Below are 23,683 nucleotides of genomic sequence, written 5' to 3'. Positions count from 1 at the left end.
AGAACAATAAACAATCAAAAGGGCAGGTTACACCCTCGTATGATATTACTACAGCAAACTATCCAACTGTGAGAAAGAATAGGTAGGTACATATATCTATAAGCAGCTTCTCAGGGCCATCGCGATCCTATGTGCGCTAACCTTTGGGAGATGTCGTTGGACCAGGAGCTATTGATTCCATACTTAGTCAGGAGCAGTCAAGAGATAAACCGAAATACGAAATAAAAAGAAATAGTGGCTGGCAAACTTAAAGACCTCATTACGCAAGAAAGCCCCGCGCTTTCTCTTGTGAGAGGCGATATTGGACTCGCTCTGGTTGCCTCGACGACTAGTGAAGGCGCACCGCAGCAGGAAGCTGCAGCATCACACCCTCTTCCCTCCAGATTTTAAGCCATCTGGCCGAGACCACTCTCTGCCAAGTGTCTAGCTATTTAGTCTAAATATACGCTTAATGTCGTATAGGAGTGCGGATGATGGCACGGGTGCTGTGGTGCGTCGGGCGTATGAAGCAACTGGAAAATTTGGACAAAGCGAATGAGGCAAAAAGACGTATGATTCGACGATCCCTCGTATTGCGATATCCTTAATTACGCCATACCGTATTAAAAGTTTTGTTCCTGACTAGTATTAGACGAAAGTTTAGCCTATGATGCCCTTTGCTGATTGTCCTGCCGAGGTATCGGCTATCATCGCCAGATGATACGGTGATACGGTGAGCATCTGAACAGCTTTTAACAGAGATATCCTCTACTACTATAAATAACAATAATTTTACTTCTGAAGACGGAGAGCCGAATAGAGAGTAAGCTTTGGCAGAACATTCGGTCGTAATAGAAAGCATTTTTTGAGCCCTGGCTTGCCAAGATTTGGGATTTGAACGCAGTGGTAGGGAGTCCCTGACACAACATCAATAGCAGCGACATTGACGTGTCACTTCAGTTTAAAGGGAATATAGATGGTAGGACTGATTATCTCATAGGAATGTTGTGCCTGGCTCTGGGTGCTTCCAGAGAACATTGCCTGCTAGATGCTTGCTGCCACATCTCGGCCATACCTCCTAAGACCCTCGGATTCTTGCAATTTAGTTTTCCTGCTTTTCCGTTTCGGTATAACCTCAAAGAGGGTAGATATTAGCTCGCTTTTATTGGATTCTGTGCCTTTTCGGCTTGATTTGGCGCCCCCCTGAGCTCTCATCAGCGACAATGGCGCAAGTTTGGCGTTGGTTCAGCTCGGTTGCGTGTGTCTACTTGGATGCTCGTCGAACATGAGGCTTCAGTATGCCACAGAGTACAGAGGCTGTGACGACGAGATTGTACGATTTTCCCGTATCGTATTAGAGATTTCTAGTGACACCGTGGCTGCCACAAGTCTACGCCCAAAAAGCCAAAGCGCCCAACAGAGCTAATACCAGGGGAATATCTTCAGGAACAGAGACTTGGTGTAGATGTTTCGGTTGTATCTATCGCCCTCAGAGGGAAGATATGATGAATAAGGAACTGTAAAATCATGTTTTTGTCTGTGATTGCATTCAATCAGCGGAAGCTTCCTTGTCAGCCCCCTTCGTATACCCAAATATGTCGTCGCTTTTTCTGTCCTGTCTGGGAAGTTTCTTGTCTTATTGCCCGAACAAAGTTTCTTAGTCTACTCAGCTCGTATGTAAAACTTGGACGATACTTTGATGTTAGGTAGAGGTACCAACTTCATAGTTTCCTCCTTACCTAGTATGAAACTTGGTCAAGATTTGCAAGAGGGCTGCAAAGCCAAAGCTTAGCGTTCTCCTATTGTGTTCGCCTTTTGCTCTGACGGAATCTTACGGCAGCCTCTGAGCAATGAGTTGGAATTTTTGCATTCGTTGCAGTTGCCTATAAAATCGTTTCGCCGGGCTTTTCCTTTCTGATCTTCATTTCTTCCCAAAATCTCTCCGCAAATATCAGCAAGTCTTACGACACCCCCGCACGTTTTAACATCGCATCACTTTCCCGCCTCAGTCACTCGCTAAAACATTGCATATTTTTCATCGTCTCTTTTTGTTCGTGATGGATTCATCAGAAGCTTCGTCGACCTCTAAATCGACCGAATGGAGCCGTCGTCGGAGGGAGTCAGATGAAGAGTACAAGGATATCAGCTATTACGATCTGACTCCCCCAGGCGAGACTATTTCTGATCCAGAGCCGGAACCCATCACCAATGAAAATGTCCTATCCGATACAGAAACCGACATCGCCACTGATGGTGATGTCGAGTTGAAAGACGCCAGCATCGAGCCTCGTGTCGCCGTCATTGGCGTTGGATACGTGGGCGAGCACCTTGTCGATGTCTTTGCTCGTCGCTTCAACGTTGTTGGTTTTGACGTCTCCGAATCCCGCGTCAAAGCCCTCTCTCCCAAGTACGCACAAAACGACAGAGTACAACTCACGTCGTCCTCGTCAAGACTCTCTGGTGCCAGCCACTTCCTCATCTCAGTTCCGACGCTTTTGCGCCCGGACAATACAGTGGACACTTCTTACCTGCGAAGTGCTTTAGATACTGTTGAAAAGCACGCCAGTGCTGGTTGCACTGTCGTTTTTGAAAGCTCCGTCGCCGTTGGCATGACGAGAAAGCTTCTCGGACCCGTCGCTAAGAGGATGGGTTTATTTGCAGGAATGTCACCTGAACGTGTTGATCCTGGTCGCGTTGAGCCCGCGGCTTATGAGATCCCCAAGGTGATTTCTGGCCTGGAGGACGTCGTCCCCGGCTCGTTGGCTTCCATCTCGGAACTGTACTCTGCGGTCTATGACAAGGTTGTCACCGTCTCTCAACCTGAAGTCGCAGAGATGACCAAGCTGTATGAGAACTGCCAGCGGATGATGTGCATTGCCTTTGCCAATGAGATGGCTAATGCCTGTACCCCCTTTGATATTGACCCTTACGAGGTCTATCGTGCCGCCGCCACAAAGCCGTTTGGCTACATGTCCTACTCCCCTGGGCTTGGTGTCGGAGGCCACTGCATCCCCGTCAACCCATATTATTTGCTGTCTACCAGCGAATTCCCGCTGCTCAAGGCGGCGACAGAAAAGATGAATGCCCGCCCCGCAGAAATTGGACAGAATGCCATCAAGATTCTGTCCGAGGGACCAATCAAGGGAGTCCTGCCCCATGTTCTTGTTGTTGGCATGGGCTTTAAGCGCGGCCAATCTCATCTGGTCAACTCACCTGGCCTTGAGCTCGCCAAAAGCCTGGTTCTGTCGGAGAAGGTCGCCGTCTCCTTTGCCGATCCTCTCGTGGGACAAGAGGCAGTGCCTCAGATCCCGCGGTTGGATGAGAAGAACTGGTCTGCCGAGTATTTGGAGCAGAACTTTGACATGATCATCGTGGCCTTTAAGCCAGAAGGCCTTGACTTTGGTCTTGTTGATAAGCTTACTGGCGTGCGAGTTCAAATGTGGTGTGTTTAGATGGTTGATAGATAGCGGCTCATATGCATATGCCACCGGCACAGTGGTAAATGATCGAGAATAGAGATCATGTGCCAAAGGTTCATATTCCATGGCCCAAACATCTTAGTGCATGGCCGGGACAGGGGAGGAGTAAGGGAGTTTTGGATATCTTTTGGGAGGGATTAGCTAGTGTCGAATTTCATGCTTCCACTGGGCCTGTAAGGGCTGCATTTGTACACCTAGATGAAGCATATTTTGTTATTTTATTCGTTTTGATTTGGAGGATATGAATCTAGTGCATTGTATACGGTAGCAAAGTGCTACTTTGGCGTATCTCAGAAGACAATGAACTCCCCCCGCTTTAATTTTCGTTTTCATTTTGATGAGATTCATTTCATATGATATGTTTAAATATCCATCTATTCTTTTCAGATTTGTATCATAATGATATTTCCTTGTAGTCGCGGAAACACGTCCATATCACGGATTCCTTCCCATAGAAGATTTTGGCCTCGCCGCCAACAATAGACTGGCAATAATATCTTCATTTCCCTTCTTGGCAGCGTATGCAGCAGGTGCCTCGCCATTTTTGCTCTTCAGCTCAATATCTGCCCCACGAGCTAATAGCAGCTGTACCACGGCTTTATCCTCTCTGTCAATTGCAGTTAATAATGGTGTACTGCCGTTACCATCATGGAAGTTGACCTTGGCACCATGCGAGATCAGCAAGTCCACCACTCCTTTTCTCCTTCTGAAAACTGCCAGTGATAATGCCGTACGCCCTCCACTATCTTTAGCTTCTATATCAGCCCCTTCGGCAAGTAGCAGCTCTACCATGGAGATTTTCCCCCACATGGCCGCGACCATTAGCGGTGTCCAATCGCCATAGGCCTTGAGATCCACGTCGAAGACATTCAGGAGAACTTTCATCGCCTCTTCCAAGCTAAAGCGTGCCGCTAAATGTATCGCAACTGACACTCCGGGTAATGCCGCATATTCCGTTTGGTCCCCAGCTCCATGCAAGAATAATACCTGGGCCGCCGCCGCAACATTCGCCTGTTTCCCAAGAAAGAGTAGTATATCAGGACATTCTGGTACCTCGAGAGCGTAGTAGCCCCAATAACAAGCCGCATAGTCATAAAGGGGATATAGTTGGACGCGACTCTTGAGGTCATCCACACTCAGGGCTATTCCACTTTCAAACGCCGTAATCGAGAGATATGTCAGGCAGACTCTAGTGAGATGAAGTTGAGCATCAGGGAATAGCTTGTTGCGCCGTTCGATAATCCAGCTTTCCACGGACTTATGACAGAAACGGAAAGCATCTCTTTCTGTATCGATAACAACTAGACCAGCACAGACCGAGGCTATATCATCGGTATCTGGAATATTTGCTTCATCGAAACTCGATTCTCCAACTTCCACTGCAAGCGCATGTTGTAGTTGTCTTATTCCCAGAGGATAAAATGCGAATGCCATCCATAAAAGAGTGTTCATAGCAAGGTCTCTCCTGTCTGCACTTTGGCCTCTTATTCTCGTCATCATCGCATCAAGAGTATCGTTGCGACGTGACTTTTCCTCTAGAGTATCCATCATGCTCTCAGGTGTCTTTGAGTCCACTATCGAGTCAAGAAGAAAACGGGCAGTACGAAATCTACTTCAGTTAGTAACTGGCTATCTTTAGATGGGTTCGGAAGATAATTATTCTTACAATCCATCAGAATATTTTATAATAGTATTAGTTACTTGTTCCAACATATTAGGACTGTGGTTCAAAAAGTCCGGGAGGCGTTTCGCGTTGCTTTTAATGTATTGACCAATATCGTCAGCAGCTGAATTTGAAGGCATATCTATGATGACTGAATTATGCTCTCGGAATTTTCCGATAATATTAGGAAGGGATCTCGAAGTTGCGAAGAGATTTGCTCTCGTATCGACCAGTAAATCCAGGATTTTCGATACGAATTGTGATGCACTTGAAGGTTCACATTCGTCCAAGCCGTCAACAATAATGAATGCCTTTGGGTATACAGAGATTAACAATCTCAGGGCACTTGCTGCCTCATCAAGCGATGGCTGAGTTCTTTGACTCCTGTGCCGGGCGAATAGATCTTCGACACTTTGAGGTAGAGGTGATTGGATCTGGCATAGTTGCTTGAGTAGATTGCACATTATGTTTTCAGCCCTCTCCTCATTTGCGCGATAAAAGTTACAAAACGCATAACAGAAAACAACTGATTTCTCTGAGAGAAGTGTAGTAGAGAGGTGATCAAGAACCATTGACGCCATCATCGATTTTCCAGAGCCAGGGGGTCCGTGTAGCAAAAGTGCTTTACCATCTAGGTTACACCATTCTCGATATTGTTCTGATTCAAGAAACCACTGGCAGTACCCTGGGGCACATTTTGTCAGGTTATGGTCCAGTTGAGACTGATAATCGATTGCTGACAACCAGCGAAAAGGATCCACTTGGGAAGATCGTAGGGGAGGAGTATCTGAAATATTATTAGCTGATTGAATGATACATTGAATAATGACCAATGACCAACCTGGTTCAGTATCTTGAGATGGAATGTATTCCACAATGCCTTTTGCACAAGCCACTGCATTAGCTGTCGCAAGGTCCTGCCAAGTCTCGTTTTTGTGTGAATCTCCATAGTCACAAATGCCGCTAATCAGAAGATACGGTACAGTTGTCCTGAAGTACGCTGCCTTTTGCTCTATACAAAGCATATCAATTGTATAATCAATTTCGAGCCCATTCCAGATGGTACTTCTCTCAATGACCCAGGTTTCAGAAATGGTCTTTCCGAAGTGGACTTTAATATCTCGGGGCGGCCTGGGGGTACTCTGCGAAACATCGCAATGATAACACGCTGCAGATACTTCTCCAAGCCCGTCGCCTACTGAAGCGGAACTGTTGATAGTTTCAGGCGTATCCACATGCTTGTAATTTGCATAAAACAATATATCTTGCGTTCGGTCTGGATTGAGGCGTAAAGAACGCAGATGAGGTGCCTTCTCCTTCGCTTCTTCGATATGCCTTGGTATTGTGCCCGAATAGAAATCTATGAACGCCAATTCTACCTGATTTAAAGCAGAGAGTAAGGAGGTAGGAAAGTGTTCCCAAGCTTCAGGTGGGTCGTTTGTATATTGAGTCGAATTCACTCGTTGGAGGTGCTGCGGGGGTTTGGTGACGACAACGTCGCCTAGCTGAAGAAGTGGCGATATTCCGCTACCAATTCCAATAATGAAACAGTATTGAATAGAAGGAAATGACTTGCGCAAGTCATTTGGATTCAGTCTCTTCGTCGGATCCTCGATAGAATCTTCGATACGCGGACATGAAATGACGATATTGTGATGGCCAATAGATCCCTTTATATATGTATAAGAGGCATTGATTGGGGCCGTCGGATAAGCATATCTTTTATCCAACATAGCAACCGCCAGGGATAGCGTCTTTGAATTCGAGCATATCCATCCTATGGTGTATTCCTCTGTGAGACGGAAGCGTTTGAGATTGCTCTTTGGCGGCGAGCGACTGGATGAAATATCTTCGTGTGCTGTGTTTGTCTCCTCTGACGACTCTTCTGTAACCAAATTGTGCAACCATTCATTGACATTGGGTACAGATATTGCTCTAGAAACAGCACTGAGAGTTGTTTCATTCAAGATAACATCAGATGGGGTATTAGCTGTCGTTGTCTCATCCCTTGCTACAAGTTCTGCAAATGATGATTCGTCTTCTTCTGCATCAAAATCTCGAAATATCGAGTCTTTTCGACCCCGCAACTGGCCTTGATGACTTTGTGATGAATGCCCAGACTCGGTATCGCCGTCTGAAACGTTCGGACCATTGTGGAGGGCAAGTTGTGCAAGCCGTTCCAGATGGAAAATCAGATGTGATTGCATTTGTGCAATATCAGAGAAGCCGCTTGGACAGAAGGGGCAGTCTCGGTGAATTCGCATTGAAGGGCCGACAACAGCAGCAACTAATGCAGGTGAGAAATGCTCGGGAGTACTGTCGGGATGAGAGTCTTCTAAGTGCTGGATATACTCTGGCTGAGTTTCAAATTCTTCACTGTGTTCATGACAATGCCAGACGCGCGTATGCCCGTTTTCATGATTAATCCATTCTTGTCGGCTTCCATAGACTTGGTTCGGGTCTAGGCATTGTTCATACGTGCAATGGTACGGCTGCAAATCATGGATTAAGTGAACGCTATAACAGCCGCATTAGAAGAAATTCATTAGATGGAGAACAATCCACATGGTAATACTTACATCCACACATTCTTTTGGAGGTACTTCTCGGGACATAAAGTCTTGCAATATGGACAGATGAAATAACCGCCTATGATGTCTACTTTTGGCGGATCTGGCCACTCAAGCTTCTTACCACCAGGGCTAATGACTGTCGATACCCGAGTCTGGTATGAAATGGCAGATCTGAGGTCACCGGGCTTCAACGTTGTAGCTGTCGTCGTCGAAATTGGTATGACAGGTAACGCTGCCTGTTCTGTGTTCTCAAACTTCGGATTGGCCTGCAAAGGACTCTGGACAGGCCCATCTGTTCCAGGGTGAATCTGAACAATTTTTCGCTCAGGCAATTCAGCTCGCATCTGGTTAAGCCTAACAACATGCTCTCTCCAATAGATAAACTGTTGCTTTCGGCGGGCATTAGCAATGCCAGTTCTCCGGAGAAGCCAATGTCCTGCGGACGAATATTTGGCGAACATTTCAGCAGCGTCATATGCCGTCGCTGTCTTGTCGGTATTCTCCATTAGGTACTGGCGATGCAAATAACAAACGGCCGCAATCTCAACTTCCTCTCTCTCCTGTATCTCGGCATCTCTCTTTTCAGCCGGCACATGCTTGTATAGCTGATGTATGTTGCGTTGTGGCCGATGAAGTGAGCTTCTGATCTTGTCTGCAAGGCTATAAAGCGTCGTGATAGCGTCATTCAGGCCATTAAGTCGGAAATCAACCTCATGGAACGAACTGTTATCGCTTGGAGAGGATAATTCACTAGCTTCTGGGGAGTTATCTCTCTCGGAATTCGATCTATCGCTGTCGTTATCTACTGTCTCACGATCACCCTTCGGGATTTCCTGTGCTTCGTATGGGAGGCGTTCGTTACGTTCTATCGCGAGAAGATTCTCTATCTATAATTACGATTAGACAACGCTCCACATGATGACACGCTATTGAGTTTAATACACTAGAAGGCGTATACAAGTTTGACTTGAAAACACTAGCGATCACTAAACGGCATTTAAAGGTACAACCTACATGTGTTTGAAGTTCTTCAAGGATGCGGGCGAATCCGGACTTGACGATTTCAGCATCCCGAACCCGGTAATCCAGAGATGCATGTCCTTGCTGATATAACCCAAGACTGTGCGCCCACAGCTGGAATCGCTGTTCTTCTGCGACCAAATGCCGATAATTCGGCGATTGCCTGAGTTGAAAGAGGACAACCAGTTGAAGCAAGTCATTCGATATTTTTCTACCGCTTGTAAAAAGCTCAGTAGAGTCCATTTGATCCGTATTGCCCGCAAGGTCGAGTCGTCGATCAACGAAAGATGAAGAGAGGTAAGAGAAGGCTGTATTTCAGCCTAGAAGAGGCCCTAGAAACAAGGCAGGGATTGTGAGATAATTTGAGCGCTATCCAATCGAAAAAGAACACAGCCCTCCACTGCCTCAACAGTGCACAAGGGTGCCTATAATTGAATATTACCCCTCTTTCAGCCTCAAAGAATTTGCACTCGAGCCATATCTACCAAACAAAGAGCGCTGTGCAAACAGCTCCACGCAAACAGCTTGGAAACATCATGTCTGGTTTCGAAGTTGCTGGACTGGTTCTTGGGATCATACCGCTGGCGATATCTGCACTTGAGCACTACAAAGCCGGACGAGGCGTTGTGGCGACATTTGTCAAGTTCCATGGACAGTTGGACACACTTATATACAGGCTTAAGCTTCAACGAACGTTCTTTTATCTAAATATTCTCGACTTACTGCGAAATGCTGGTGTTAGCGAAGTGATCAACAAAACAGACATAAGCGAAGAAGAATGCATCACCATTCTCCGGAATGCGAAGACCGCAGAAGAAATCAGAGATTACATAGCGTCCGAACACCTGTATGATACCTTTGATGAAATATTGAGAAGATACGAAACCTGTTTGAAAGCAATCATAAGCAAACTAGGTCACATAAAGAGACCACCAAAGGTTTGTAGATGCATAAAGGTGTCATAAGAGCAGGCGACTGATTCTCATATCACAGGCTGCAAAAGATGACTTGAAAGCGATTCTTAAGACAAATCCCGTAGGAACCTCTGTTTTTGCATTTAGAGAGCGACTGAGCTTTACCATTGAGAAAGGGAGTCTCAAACAGCTTGTAGAGGAGCTGAGTGAAGATCGGCTTTCCCTGAGGGAGATGGTTGATAGCTTGAAGACGCAGCAAGTATACACAGCGCGAAATCCGTCTCATGATGCCCAAAAACTGGCAAGCATGCTTTCAAAAGTCCAGCGACAAGCAACGCCACTGTTCGAAGCCATGCGTAAAGGATGTAACTGTGGCTGTGAGAAAAAGCACAAGATCTTCATGAGACTGGATAGCAGGGTTCCCTTGAAGAAAAGCAGACAAAGCAAGCTGAGAGAACAGACTGAATTCAGTCTCATCTTTGACCATCATGGATACCTCCAAGAAACCCATGTCAACGTTCACGAAGATGATTTCAACGAAGACTACGACATTAAAACTACCTCCAGAGTTGTGTTCGTCCAAGAAGTTACGGAGCAGCACAGTGAAAGAATAGTGACCCTAATTTGCCAGCATGTTTCTGAAGCACAAGCGGCGGGCCACATTCTGAAACTGAGGCTAAACAATGAACACCTTTTCCTTGTTGACGGTCCGTCTGAGAATAGGCGGAACTTCACAGCTCCGATAACACTAGCGGATATCCTCAAGGCCGGATACCAAGACGATGACGCCAAGATGTTCCCAAAGGAACAGACGCTGTTGGCTCTCAAGGTCGCATCATCAATTCTACAACTACAACAGACGTGGTGGTTGGGGCTACCGTTCAACAGCAACGAGATCAAGATATTGAGTCCGCAAGAGAGATCACTCATCACTGCGGGCAGCTTCCCTTTCATTGAACAACTTATGGGAGAATTTCCACCACCGCCATATGTAAAGGCGATTGAGAGCGACGCATGCATCGGTCCAGATCCTAAAACAGCTTTGACGGAGCTGGCAATCTTGTTACTCGAAATCTGGCATCACAGGCCACTTGAGGCATGGTGTCAAAAGTCGGGTAAAGAGAATCCAACTTCGCCACAAGGACGTATGATGGTAGCCATCGAATGGTTGCAGGCCACATCAAGACGTCTACTGCCGTATCAAAGCCAGGTTATTGAACAATGTCTACAAGTATGTGCCGGGTCTCTCCGATTCTGGCATGAAAAGGAATTTTTGAAGATGTATTGTGAGAATATCATCAAGCCTTTACAAGAGATTCTTGGTACATGGGATGCGTCTGGGAGGGCATATAGCTAACCCGAAACTTGACATTTCTTCATGCTTTGCCATTCAAAATTCCAAGAGTAACACTGTACTTAATTTGTTTATAGATACCTTCAGCGCTTTTTCCGGTTACTTCAGGCCACTCCGATAAAAAAAAATGCATGGATATACTACAAGACGACGATGCAAGCAAATAGAACGCTGATGCGAAATCACGTTCTTTATATGACCATCATTACCATCAACGGCTGCTTTAGCATTTTGTAGCTAGACTAACTATGGGACTTAGTTCGTCTCATCTAAATCATCTCAATAAGTGCTAGGTTGAGACATTCTGGCTTTTCAGGAACTGCGCGCTAAAAGGATAGTCAATGTAGCCCGATGCCTCGTATGGTGTATAGAATGTCTCGCGTTTGTAGTGAGTAAGTTGCAGCCCTTCCTTGATCTTATACACCAGATCGGGGTTTGCAATAAAAAATCTTCCGTACATGACGACAATATCCTTGGAAGGATATTTATTGATTAGTTGCTGGGCATCTTCAACCTTGTAGCCACCAGCAATCAGAAGCGGTTTGTCCCAGAGTTCATAGGCGAAGTCCAGTGTTTCGCTGCCTTCGTAGTCTTCGGCGCCAGATATGCGAGATTCCACCAGGTGAAGGTAAGCCAAGTTCAGCTTATTAGCCCTGCGTATGATGTCTGAAAACTGGGGAATCGGATCTGTCATTTTCATGCCCTGAAATGAACTCCATGGGCTAAGACGAAGCCCGACTCGTTCTGGCCCTATAGCGTCGACGACAGCTTTCATGACTTCGTCTATAAAGCGGGATCTGTTCTCAACGCTGCCACCGTAGTCATCATGGCGCTGATTGCTATTATCTTGACTGAATTGGTCAATCAGGTAGCCGTTTGCACCATGGACTTCGACACCGTCAAAGCCTGCAAGCATGGCGTTTTTTGCAGCTGTTGCAAAGTCTTGGACTGTTTGCTTGATCTCCTCAAGTGTCATAGAGCGTGGTACTGGTGCGGTTTCATCAATGGGGATAGGACTAGGGCCTACAATGTCGACTCCGTCCTTTTTAGCTGTCTCCTTGTCCGCAGCACGTCCGAAGGCAAAGATCTGGCAGAAGATGAAGCTTCCTTTGTCATGAACTTTATCGGTGACTGATCGCCAGGCGGTAATTTGTTCTTCGCTCCATATACCAGGCGCATTTGGAAATCCACCACAAGACTCGGGTGATATTAATGTGCCCTCGCTGATGATTAGAGTGCCCGGCACGGCCGCCCGCTGGCTGTAGTATTCGGCCATAAGCGGCAGAGGAACACGATCGTCCGTTGCACGGAGGCGAGTTAGCGGAGCCATTCCTATGCGATGGCTCAACACTATATTGCCTATTGTCAAAGGTTTGAAAAGGTTGTTGTTTTCCATTGTTAAAGAGAATTGGGGTTGTTAATAAGCTGGTTTAGTTGTGGTTTTTGTCTGCATGCACGAATGTTTCTACTGGGCAGCATCTACGGCTTTATATTTTCTATAAATGAAGAAAAAGACCCCTGAGACATATTTGAGATTGTTTATTCACGTCTCAATCTCAGCAAAATACTTACACGTAGTTCCAATTACAGCATGGAGGATGCTAGTCCAGAGCAACGTACTTCCAAATCGGGCAATAAGGTGCATCCCGAAAAGAATAGTGGGACCAACGCCACGGTCGGAAGAGACTTTAACTCATGATTTATAAGCGGATGCATCAAGTTATCTCCTTGCAGGCTCCAATCTTACATGTAGGTCCTTTTAGCAAGCAAGTTATAGCAGACTGATGATGAACCAAGAGAAGCAGAGCGCAGTTTGATGTGTCTTGCTATTGAGTCCTTTACAACCCAAGCCAGAACGTGGTCCGCTTAGCTGGTGACTATTACGCAATGCGCAATATGGTTGCCCGGCCTCTCACACCAGAAGGTAAGCAACGCAGATCCGATTAGTCTCGCATCAACTAAGCTTTAAACCTGGCCAGCCGACGATTTCAAATTCATATCAGTTAAAGGCCCTTACAGCAAACAGGGCCGGGGTGTGAGTCGCTTGGCTAAATCACATGCGACCAAGCGAGGCCTAAAGGCGAAACGGCTGCTCGAACAAAAAGCAAACCACAATTTTCGGGTAGCAGTTCTAGGGGAGGAGAGCAATGCGCTAGTTAATGAGTCCCGTCTTATAAATCCACCAGTATTACACCGGTCTTTATCTGCGGGCAAGATCGATCCATTTGGCGTGCTTCCCGTGGATACCTCGCGGCTACAGATACTACTAGGTGACAGTGAGTAATTACTCGTTGCAAAGCGCCTGGATTCTTTTTAACAATAGATGGCATAGGCAGAGCCAGGATAGCCTCCGAGCCTGTCTTCAGTACTACCGAGGAGCTCGCATTCCAAAATTTCTACGCCGTATTTCGTACAGGCTTAACTGACCCTGCACTTTCAAATGCCGTCATGTTTTCTCTATTATCTGCAGTGACAGAGGGAAATTTAGACATCGAATGCCTAAAGTACAAGGGCTGTGCTATCGGATGTATTAGAGATAAGATTGCCTGTATCAAAGGGGCCGTGTCAGAGTCTACAATCGGAGCTATTCTTCTATTGGCGGGTGTAGAGGTGGGTAGGCATCTATGCCGGACTTGGCTTACAGGAGTATTAACTCATCTTACTCAAGGCTCAGTTGGGAATGACCTCTCAGGTCGTACTTCACATGTCAGCTGTAAGACAGCTACTCGACATCTCTCGCAGCGATGGTATTTACCTCACGGGTGGCATCAAGCGTGCAATATTCTGGTGAGTCGGACACTCAATTGGAAGACAAAGGTTGATACCTGACAAATGTATAGGCAAGACTTGAATGCATCAATTCTGTCAGGCTCTGACCGAATAGTCAATCACAATACCTTCTCAGAGCTACGGTGGCAACGAGACTCATTCACACCAAGTTTCTACCGACTTTCACCGGGATTTGACGTAATATCCCACTTGCTCAGTGAGGATTTCGTCGAAATACTGGAAGATCTTCATGCATTGCAATGCATACGAAACTATTCAAGCTATGAAAAGGGCGATCCGTTTCTGATGGCCTACATAAACAACCATACCGCCTCTATTCAATCGAGGCTTGCGAATTTTTTGGCAACTCCTTCCCCCATACTAAAATGCTGCTCTACTGCAGCGTATATATGTTCTATCATGCTGTGTTGCCATCCTTGGTGCGCTCTGGTAATTCCGGTAAGTTATGTTGCTCTGGGATTATAGTTGGTAATGTGCTAATGTGTAATCTGCAGTCATTTTTATCCTCCCAACTTCTTGACCAATTACAAAAGGTCGAAAAAGATTTTATGGGTGACGAATACTCCCACTTGCTGCTTTGGCTGCTGTATGTCGGCGGCACATTTGCTTCACCCGGACCAGTTCGATCAACCTATGTTAAACTTCTTCGATCGAATATAATTACGAGGTTCCGCGGTATCGATAATTCTTATTCGAAGATATTTGAGATTATGAGAAAGTTTATTTGGTCGGATTTCGCTTTCTTCTCCAAAGCATCGTTGCTGTGGGAAGAGATAGTCGTATAATGAAAAGGCTATTTAACTAATACAGAGTTAGTCCGATTATAATTGATAGAGTTAATATACTTGGTTCAGAGATTAAAACGGAGCACTTAACTATACCTTAATAACTCGAGACCCTGTAAGAAGTTTATAGTACGAGGGTTGGTGTTGATCACAATGATTGGACGTCGGTGGTGTCTGCTTGAATAACAAGGTTTCGTGACACTGGCCCTATAATAAAAGTAATCGGCGTTATGAGATAGTCCCAAGAAGAATCCCTAGAAGAATCCCAAGAAGAATCCCAAGAAGTAAACCCCGTCTCTTTGGGGTAACCTGTGATGCTCGAAGAGTTCACTTAATTTCGTGAGATTGAAGGGAGCGGCGGTACCCCAAGTACCGATAGCAACTTTGAGAAACCATTTGCCACTTAATTACTTATACTACAGTCCTTGGCAAAGTCTAGCGGGCCCGGGGAACTGAGCATCTAGATCAATAAGGGAAGGGAGTCACGGGTGCAAGTCTGTTTCCTGGTGAGGTTAGGACGGCAAGTAAAAACACGAGATTTACTCATAGAAACATCAGGCTGAAGATAATTAGCAGGAATTTACTCGTCTATAGGCCGCTCTGACCCGCTTGTTTCTGTTTTCTAACCAACAGCTAGACGCTGCAACCCCCCGGGTATTCATGTAAGAAGTGCTTCTCCGGCATTTCCACGGAGGAGCTCATCTCTCTCAGCGATGGAACGTTGATTCTATTGCAACGATCGTATATACGACCATTAAACTTCCATGTTCGCTTACTTCGCTTGTGTCGGCCGTCATGGGATGCTCATCTTTAACCATCTTCATCCCTATTCACGGGAAGTTGCTTGATGGCTTATGTGGAGATAATGGCCAATGCTGGCTGACTAGACCATGTTTGGTAACTGTCAGCGAGAATAGACTATTGGCTAGTTTCAGCAAGTTCAGGCATTGTTTCCAATATTAAATCACTAGTACGGAGAACAATTCATGCTCATACGTCATTCCGTTAAAATTCTAAATCGCTATCCCTACTTAATTCGAATGATGCCCAACCGCCTCAGTTCATGCGATTCATGCTACTCAGACATCACAAACACTCAGAATCATGAAATTGATATTAGATATCGGTGGGGCTGAAGAGGTAACTTTTGGCCCTGAAGATGAAATCCGGGGTACTTTGAACATTCTAGGCCACGGCGGCCAAGCGCTGTCCCATCTAAGGGCTACTTTTGGCGGTAAGACGAAGCCATATTCACAACTCGCGATTTCAGTCATTAATAGCGGCTAGGTCGACTCACAATTTCCATACCGGCGCAGATTGCTGGCCCTAATCCAAGCAATTTGGAATTTACGGTATGAAATAAGTCGTCGGATCGCTCATGTGACTACTTGACGCTAATATAGGGAACAGCTATTCGAGGAAAATAAAGAATTCGGACATGATGATGCCACATCGAACAAGGATGATCCCGTCAATGGCATTTACATTGTCCCATTCAGTTTTCGATTTCCCTCTCATGCCCCATGTTTCAGGCATAAACACGCTTTACATCTACCTCCATCAATGAACATACGCGAAGCAGAATCAAGAATTCGGGTCGAATACTACGTCGTCGGAGCCGTGGATCGACAAATATTTGGCCCTCTATCCAAGACAACGAGAGTTGTCAAAGGGTTAAAATTCTGCAACAACGCCCCCATCAATAGGTCGCCTATTTTGCAGCCTAATGCTAGCCTGCCATTGATACTGCGACAGAAGGATGGCTCAGGACGACTCGAAGATGGAATTGACGGGTTACCAGCATATACGCCATCTATACGCGTCGAAGCACTCCTCCCAAACCCACCAGTTCTTTTCAGAGGACAGGCAAACCCCATCAAATTCATCTTACACACTCCACCAGAAATAGTGGGTAAAATATTCGTACGAAAGGCAGATATTATCTTCAAAACTTCCACAGCAACCGTTGTCGAATCAGTTACCCGGCGCGTTGATGAGCAATTCCTAGGGGCAAGCACATGTGGAACTTTCCCTGTCGATTCGGAGAGGCTGGTGCTTGATTCAGGTACCTGGGAACGACTTTTCAGACTCAACTTGAAACCGTCATTTGAATCATGCGTGATGCAGATAAAGCATTCAGTTGAAATCAAGGTCGGCATATCGATTGGATCTGAAGGAAGCATCTATGTAAGATTTCCATACGAACCCCTCCCATTATATGTTTTTACAGAGCTAACAGTATGTAGTATACTTCATCTTTGTTGGATGTGCTAATAACAGATCCACCACCGGCGTATGAAGATGCTGAATGAGGGAGGACGAGAAAGAAATGAGAATTTTACAGACATAATTGTATTATAGAGCGACCTAGCTTCGGCAGGCAATTAGAGCATAGATACCATGAACAAATCTCACTGTATAGATCACTGCAAATACTCGCGCTTTCGGACTTCAAGGGAGCAAGCAACTCAATAACGCGGCCAAGGGTCGTTTTCTGCTGTAACTCGCCTTCATTAATCACGCAAGTTTGGTATATAGCACGGCCGTGTTTTAATTTGGTACAATTCACGCCGCATCAGATAGACCACGTTCTAGGTTGGAATTATTGATCATTAATCCATGGATAACCTAGTCATGGCGGTACCGCATCGGATGCCGAACGGCGAGACTCGGCTGTGGAGTACAATCGATCATCAGCATCGTTTCGGCAACCCTTCCGATACGTGAGCCCTGTTGCCGGATTAAGGCATAGCGAGCGAGCTCATCCCTGCTGCCTAGTTGTTGAGATGCTCTCACAAATGCGATTGGGTTTACTCTTCATCATCTTAACCTCTCATCAGCGTGATGGCAAGCATAACATCCCATTATGGCTATTACCGAGCGGCTAATCTATTACCAACAACGAAGCAGTTATTGGCGGCCTGGATGACTAAGATAATTGGGGCTTTGATGAGTTGGTGTTTCAAATCTAAAAATAAAGGCACTGTGGGAGCTGTTAATCTGGGCTGCCAAGGCTGCATATTGACTTATTTCACACATCGCTAGGAGCATAATTTCCGTCTTTCTACCGACTTGCAGCATCGCAAATATGTAGACATGCTAAGCCGAGGCATTCATACTAGAGAAATTTAGCTTACTGTGCTCATTAATAGGATAACGGCTGAGCAACGGTAACTTTTGGTTCCGCACTGTCCATGGCTCCATTGCATTACATCATCTATCGCACAACTGAACAGCCATTTTTGAGTAATGGAATCATCGGAAGAGAGTTATGAACAGCCATTTTTGAGTAATGGAATCATCGGAAGAGAGTTATGAACTCACTATCGCATTAGATTCCATGTAGTTTAATTGGCAAATAATCTTTGGAGGTTTATGAATGCCTCAACTGTAAGTGCAACCTAGGGGTATGCATACAGCCTGGCGATCGTATAACTTAGCCTAGTAATTGTTATTGAAAGGCATTAAATCAGACGAAATTTTTGTGTCATTATCTACTGCATCATTATGAAAGCTCTATATTTTATAATGAAGTTTAAATACATAGTGTTATGATCAATCATATACGGTCGGCGGGCATTGACGTCAACATAGAATCACATCTTACATCGTGTGTGTCTATGACGGTGATGTATGAGTGACGGCTCGACGCAGTACGTCGCCACTCTTAAGCCCATGGCAGAATTGATATAGAACAATACGTATAAAGTATGTGCTCGCAGTTTAAATACATTAAAAATTACTCGTAGCATTCTTATCCAAAAACCACTGCGGGAAGAAAAATGTCGAATATCATTCCACCATCAGTGAAGCAAGCAGTCATGGGTCACAAAGGCGCAAAGACGGACCAACTGGCGGCGCACACCGTTGAGCCAACCAAGGATAGTAGAATTACGTCTGATTTTGGCACAAAGCAGACAAACACAGATGACTGGCTACGGGTTAATAGCAAGGACCAGATAGGCCCAATGCTCTTGGAGGATCCCTTCGGACGCGAAAAGGTTTGTCCCGTGTTGACACAGCGGAATGATGTTTGCTCGGACGGAGCTAATTGCGAGAATCGCAGATACATCGATTCGACCATGAACGTATTCCAGAGCGAGTAGTCCATGCCCGAGGCACTGGAGCATTTGGAACGTTCCGTCTCTTCGAATCTGCCGAGGATGTTACCCACGCCAATGTTCTCACGGATACGTCCCGCGAGACCCCCGTCTTCCTTCGCTTTTCAACTGTGCTTGGGAGTCGTGGCTCGGCTGATACTGTCCGTGATGTACGCGGCTTCGCAGTCAAGTTTTATACACAAGAGGGTAACTGGGATATTGTGGGCAACAACATCCCCGTCTTCTTCATCCAAGACGCGATCAAGTTTCCCGACCTCATCCATGCCGGAAAGCCAGAGCCGCACAATGAAGTCCCACAAGCCCAGTCGGCTCATAACAATTTCTGGGATTTCGTCCAGATGCACTCTGAAGCCACGCACATGTTCATGTGGACCATGTCGGATCGCGCCATTCCTCGCTCATACCGGATGATGCAAGGATTTGGAGTTAATACATATACACTCACCAATGCCGCCGGCGTTCGCTCATTTGTCAAGTTCCATTTCACTCCAGAGCTCGGAGTGCATTCTCTTGTGTGGGACGAGGCACTCAAGCTTGCTGGCCAAGATCCCGATTTCCACCGAAAGGACCTTATGGAAGCAATTGACAACGGAGTATACCCCAAGTGGAAGTTTGGCATTCAAACAATTGAAGAGTCAAATGAAGACGATTTTGACTTTGACATTCTCGATGCCACAAAGGTGTGGCCGGAGGATTTGGTCCCCATTCGTTACATCGGCGAGCTAGAACTCAACAAGAACGTGGATGAATTCTTCACTCAGACCGAGCAGGTTGCATTCTGTACAGGCCATGTCGTTCCGGGAATTGGCTTCTCAGACGATCCTCTTCTTCAGGGTCGTAACTTTTCCTATTTTGATACTCAGTTGAGCCGCCTGGGCACCAATTGGCAGGAATTACCCATCAACAAGCCTGTCTGCCCCGTCATGAACTTCAACCGTGACGGCGCCATGCGACACACCATCAACAAGGGTAAAGTCAATTATTGGCCCAACCGATTCGAAGCACAACCGCCAGCAACCAAGGAAGAGGGCGGCTATGTCGACTACCCGGAGAGGGTTGTCGGCATCAAGGAGCGAGCAAAGAGCGCCAAGTTCAAGGATCATTTCTCTCAAGCTCAGCTCTTCTTCAACTCACTCTCCGAAATTGAAAAGTCTCACATGCTGGCCGCATTTTCATTTGAGCTCAGCCACTGTGACGAACCAATCGTGTATGAGAGACTTGTGAAACGGCTCGCTGACATTGATCTCGGCCTCGCCCAATCTGTCGGTAAGATGGTGGGAGGGGCAATCCCCGACAAGGCAGGACAGGCGAATCACGGGAAGAAGGCCAAGGGTCTTAGCCAAATGGAGTATCTTCCTGATGAGCCCATCATTGCTTCTAGACGAATCGGCATTATTGTGGCTGATGGATATGATCCGATTGCCTTCAACGCCATCTATGGAGCAATCCAAGGAGCCAAAGCTATCCCGCTTGTGATTGGCACGCATCGGTCTGAGACGTTTGCAGATGGAGAAAGCCAATCTGGCAAGGGCATTGTCCCAGACCATCATCTAGAAGGCCAGCGCAGCACCATGTTTGACGCTCTGTTTGTGCCGGGGGGGAAGCAAGCCATTGAGACGCTTTCTAAGAATGGCCGAGCATTGCATTACATCCGTGAAGCTTTTGGTCATCTCAAGGCTATCGGAGCTACTGGAGAAGGTGTTTTGTTGGTTGAGAAGGCACTTCAGTTGCCAACAGTGGTGACGTCGAGTGATAATGAAGCTGTGGAGAGCTACGGCGTGGTTACACTTAAGAGCGTGCATCCCGAACGATTGGGCGAGCTAGTGTCTGCTGCGAAGAATGCAAAGGGTTTCTTGGACAAGTTTGTCTATGCGATTAGCGTCCACCGTTGCTGGGAGCGTGAGATTGATGGGCTCAGCGCTATGGTAGCATATTAGTCGAGGGCAATGGAGCCAATAGTCTAGTAAGAGCAACGAGCTGACAGAATGTTAATAAACCTCCACATGCAAATGGAAACGGCTCCCAACTTGGAATGATGCTGGTAAAATTTAAGCTTATTCGAGATGTCAAAAACCCAACTTGGACGTTTCCAGGTATGGAGTTTGCGTATAAGGTGACATCGTTTGGGAATAGTGAAACAAAAGTCTTAGTTCCAAGGGGCTGCAGTTCATGCTTATGCAGCTAGCTTGTTAGCTATCCCCAGATGATCTACCGACGGCAATATTCAGTTTGGTGTAACCCCATCTGCCATTATTTGGGAACACATCGCCATGCGTGCTCATTCACTTGGACAACCAGCGTCGCGAGGCGAGACATTGCTTCGCCTTGTGATCAATACTTTTGAGTAGTTCGATGTGGTACAAGGAGAACAAACTCGCCTGTACCTCCTAGATTGTATGAAGATGAGATGCTAGTTGAGCTGTGATTGAGTGTACAAGAAGGCACAATAGAAGGCACGAGGCTCGTATTTGCGGTGTGGGATTGCAGGGGTGATATCTACCTTCCAAACTGCGGGTTAATTAACGATATGGATATGTTATATATATCCACGGTTTCCTATCTGGAAAAAAGGCTCACCCATTTTCACATCGTGGAAACCCGACAAGCAGAAAATATCCCGCAATGGGCGCCTCAAACTCTACTCTCGCTCTGGAGACGTGCATACAGAGCGTCTGTAATGGACGCTTTGAATGCTACCATATCCCGAGCAGCAGTGCAGACGTCGCCTGGATCAAGCCGTACAATCTCGACATTCCTCGATTTCCTCAGATGGTCGTTCGTCCCAACAATGCCACCGAGGTCGCCGGCGCAGTGAAATGCGCAAACGAAAATGGTTTCAAAGTCCAAGCTAGATCTGGCGGGCACTCTTACGGGTGAGGAGTGGAGGAGATTACCGTGTAATAAATTTCCCGGGCTATCATCACTAACTTGTGACATGCAGAAATTTCGCTCAGGGTGCCGGCGATGAGACTGGCATGATGATCGACTTGGTAAATCTTCAGAGCTTCCAAATGGACAACACTACTTGGCAAGCGAGCGTTGGATCAGGATTCAGACTGGATGGACTCGACAAACTGCTTCATGCAAATGGCGGCAGGGCTATTGCACATGGTACTTGTCCGGGGGTTGGAGTTGGAGGGCATGCAACTGTGGTAAGTAAATACGCGTATTCCATGTCCCTACTCTGAAGTGTCATGGATGATTGAGCCATGCGTTGATCGGTTCTTGAACAGGGAGGACTAGGCCCCATGTCCAGAATGTGGGGAGCCGCACTCGACCATGTCCTAGAAGTCGAAGTCGTTACAGCTGACGGTCAAATATTACGAGCCAATGAAAACGAAAACGACGACCTGTTTTGGGCCATCCGAGGTGCCGGAGCCAGCTTTGGCATCGTCACTGAGTTTGTCTTCAAGACGCACCCTGAGCCCGGCAGTGTCGTCGAGTACACTTATAGCTTCAGCTTTGGCAACCAGAAGGAAATGGCGCCCGTATTCGAACAATGGCAGGAGTTGGTGTACGATCCTAATCTTGACCGACGCTTCTCAACATTGTTCATTGCGGAGCCTCTTGGCGCTCTCATCACCGGCACGTTTTACGGTACGCAAGAAGAATTCGACCAGACAGGAATCAAGGATAGAATTCCCGTTGGTGGAGACGTCAATCTTGCTATTGTAGATTGGATGGGAAGCTTGGCTCATATTGCAGAGACGACTGCGTTGTATCTGAGTGACCTCTCCACGCCGTTTGCCAGCAAGTCGCTGGCATTCGACAGAAACGACAAGTTGAGTAAAGACTCCATTGATGGATTATTCAACTACATGGATAGCACCGACGCGCAAACTTTGCTTTGGTTCATCATCTTCAACTCTGAGGGAGGCGCCATGGCAGATACCCCATACAACGCCACTGCTTACCCGCATCGCGATGCAATCATGATGTATCAATCCTATGCCATTGGAATCCCGGCGTTACTCCAAGGAACGAGAGATTTTGTCTCTGGAGTTCATCAAAAGATTCAGCAAGGAGCTCCTGAGGCCAACACGACATATGCTGGTTATGTTGATGTTTCGCTGAGCAGAACGGATGCCCAGTGGACGTACTGGGGTGACAAGGTGCCGAAACTGCAGGAGATTAAGCAACGTTATGATGCTGGGAACATTTTTCTGAACCCTCAGAGCGTTGATTTACCATGAGAAGAGGTTGAGAGGGAGTCGGGAGGGTGGAAATATTGATACCAATCATGATTATCGTTCTCTCACCGTCGAGTGTTGTTTCTAGACATTAGAACAGCATTGTTTTTGGATGGGGCTTTTAGTTGATAGCTTCAAGGTGTTGATGAGCAATAGAAGGATGCAATATCTTTCTAGATTCATTTTAAGCTACTGTATTATAATTTTCGAATAGGTCCATAGGAGTTGGAAGGTGAGGGTTTTCCTTTGTTTAGATATGTGTGATCTGTCAACGTTGTCAATAGCAGAATACCTACCCTACTACCGAATATGGCTACGCATTTCTTAATACCACATTAGTACCAACCTAGGTATTATATGAGATGAGAAAAGCAATTTATCTATAAAATACCTATATATCTGCTAAGATAATTTGACACATGTAGTTGACATCTACGTCATGGCAGGTACGTACCTCGAACCAGATGCACGAATAATGGCAGGTGCGGCTGCTGGAGAGGCGTTGGGCAACCGCCCGAGGGCCGCCGACGTGGTGAACACAGTGGGGGCAGGGGCGACCGGTGCCGGACTCTTACGTTTCCTGCCCAAGACGCAGGCGAGTTACAGCAGGCAGGAACGGCGGCTACAGCTGGGGGACACATGACTTGTGTTCCATTTGTAGGTGTTTGTTTTACTTGGTACCTCACTCTTGTTTCATTATTTATTTTATTCCGTATTCCGTAACTGCCGATGCAATGTTTTTATTGCTTTATCATTATATGCAAATACTGTACATACCTATTCTCTTTCTTCTCCTTTTATATCATCCACTTAGA

At 46.3% G+C, this 23,683-nt stretch overlaps 10 protein-coding genes across 10 annotated transcripts; 6 read left to right on the top strand and 4 right to left on the bottom strand.

Annotated features, from left to right (window-relative positions):
* Positions 1 to 2,036: 2,036 nt before the first annotated feature.
* M431DRAFT_490866 (hypothetical protein) lies at positions 2,037 to 3,431 on the top strand (the record flags this gene model as incomplete). Its single annotated transcript, XM_024916845.1, has 1 exon — positions 2,037 to 3,431. One exon carries the CDS (start codon positions 2,037 to 2,039, stop codon positions 3,429 to 3,431), a length of 1,395 nt encoding a protein of 464 aa, XP_024778934.1.
* A 555-nt stretch (positions 3,432 to 3,986) lies between these two features.
* M431DRAFT_42815 (hypothetical protein) lies at positions 3,987 to 6,908 on the bottom strand (the record flags this gene model as incomplete). The annotated part of the gene is made up of 3 exons (XM_024915079.1): positions 3,987 to 5,067; positions 5,125 to 5,795; positions 5,997 to 6,908. Coding segments are annotated over 3 exons (2,664 nt in total), but the record flags the coding sequence as incomplete, so codon positions are not given.
* A 369-nt stretch (positions 6,909 to 7,277) lies between these two features.
* M431DRAFT_56883 (hypothetical protein) lies at positions 7,278 to 7,634 on the bottom strand (the record flags this gene model as incomplete). The annotated part of the gene is made up of 1 exon (XM_024921495.1): positions 7,278 to 7,634. A coding segment is annotated over one exon (357 nt), but the record flags the coding sequence as incomplete, so codon positions are not given.
* A 655-nt stretch (positions 7,635 to 8,289) lies between these two features.
* On the bottom strand, positions 8,290 to 8,989 carry M431DRAFT_298222 (hypothetical protein). Its single transcript, XM_024914140.1, has 3 exons — positions 8,709 to 8,989; positions 8,557 to 8,581; positions 8,290 to 8,480 (listed from the first exon to the last, which is right to left on the bottom strand). Exons 1-3 carry the CDS (start codon positions 8,955 to 8,957, stop codon positions 8,380 to 8,382), a joined length of 375 nt encoding a protein of 124 aa, XP_024778931.1. The 5' UTR covers positions 8,958 to 8,989; the 3' UTR covers positions 8,290 to 8,379.
* A 221-nt stretch (positions 8,990 to 9,210) lies between these two features.
* Positions 9,211 to 11,290, top strand: M431DRAFT_527794 (hypothetical protein). The gene is made up of 2 exons (XM_024920724.1): positions 9,211 to 9,652; positions 9,708 to 11,290. The coding sequence occupies exons 1-2, from the start codon at positions 9,251 to 9,253 to the stop codon at positions 10,983 to 10,985; spliced, it is 1,680 nt and encodes a 559-aa protein (XP_024778930.1). The 5' UTR covers positions 9,211 to 9,250; the 3' UTR covers positions 10,986 to 11,290.
* On the bottom strand, positions 11,272 to 12,378 carry M431DRAFT_544552 (hypothetical protein; the record flags this gene model as incomplete). Its single annotated transcript, XM_024921166.1, has 1 exon — positions 11,272 to 12,378. One exon carries the CDS (start codon positions 12,376 to 12,378, stop codon positions 11,272 to 11,274), a length of 1,107 nt encoding a protein of 368 aa, XP_024778929.1.
* Positions 12,379 to 12,869: 491 nt separating this feature from the next.
* Positions 12,870 to 14,557, top strand: M431DRAFT_490862 (hypothetical protein; the record flags this gene model as incomplete). Its single annotated transcript, XM_024916844.1, has 6 exons — positions 12,870 to 12,906; positions 12,962 to 13,258; positions 13,315 to 13,592; positions 13,651 to 13,769; positions 13,823 to 14,210; positions 14,267 to 14,557. 6 exons carry the CDS (start codon positions 12,870 to 12,872, stop codon positions 14,555 to 14,557), a joined length of 1,410 nt encoding a protein of 469 aa, XP_024778928.1.
* Positions 14,558 to 15,661: 1,104 nt separating this feature from the next.
* M431DRAFT_478351 (hypothetical protein) lies at positions 15,662 to 16,869 on the top strand (the record flags this gene model as incomplete). Its single annotated transcript, XM_024915661.1, has 4 exons — positions 15,662 to 15,791; positions 15,845 to 15,909; positions 15,968 to 16,744; positions 16,804 to 16,869. The coding sequence occupies 4 exons, from the start codon at positions 15,662 to 15,664 to the stop codon at positions 16,867 to 16,869; spliced, it is 1,038 nt and encodes a 345-aa protein (XP_024778927.1).
* Positions 16,870 to 18,293: 1,424 nt separating this feature from the next.
* M431DRAFT_107222 (hypothetical protein) lies at positions 18,294 to 20,721 on the top strand. The gene is made up of 2 exons (XM_024911641.1): positions 18,294 to 18,558; positions 18,624 to 20,721. Exons 1-2 carry the CDS (start codon positions 18,340 to 18,342, stop codon positions 20,613 to 20,615), a joined length of 2,211 nt encoding a protein of 736 aa, XP_024778926.1. The 5' UTR covers positions 18,294 to 18,339; the 3' UTR covers positions 20,616 to 20,721.
* A 413-nt stretch (positions 20,722 to 21,134) lies between these two features.
* On the top strand, positions 21,135 to 23,120 carry M431DRAFT_107219 (Glucooligosaccharide oxidase). Its single transcript, XM_024911640.1, has 3 exons — positions 21,135 to 21,551; positions 21,620 to 21,830; positions 21,912 to 23,120. The coding sequence occupies exons 1-3, from the start codon at positions 21,301 to 21,303 to the stop codon at positions 22,869 to 22,871; spliced, it is 1,422 nt and encodes a 473-aa protein (XP_024778925.1). The 5' UTR covers positions 21,135 to 21,300; the 3' UTR covers positions 22,872 to 23,120.
* The last annotated feature ends 563 nt before the right edge of the window (positions 23,121 to 23,683 follow it).

The sequence above is a fragment of the Trichoderma harzianum genome, assembly GCF_003025095.1.
Source record: "Trichoderma harzianum CBS 226.95 unplaced genomic scaffold M431scaffold_2, whole genome shotgun sequence".
In the NCBI taxonomy this organism is placed as follows: Eukaryota; Fungi; Ascomycota; class Sordariomycetes; order Hypocreales; family Hypocreaceae; genus Trichoderma; species Trichoderma harzianum.
The sequence above is the reverse complement of the archived record's forward strand: the minus strand, read 5'-3'. Positions and strand labels throughout refer to the sequence as shown.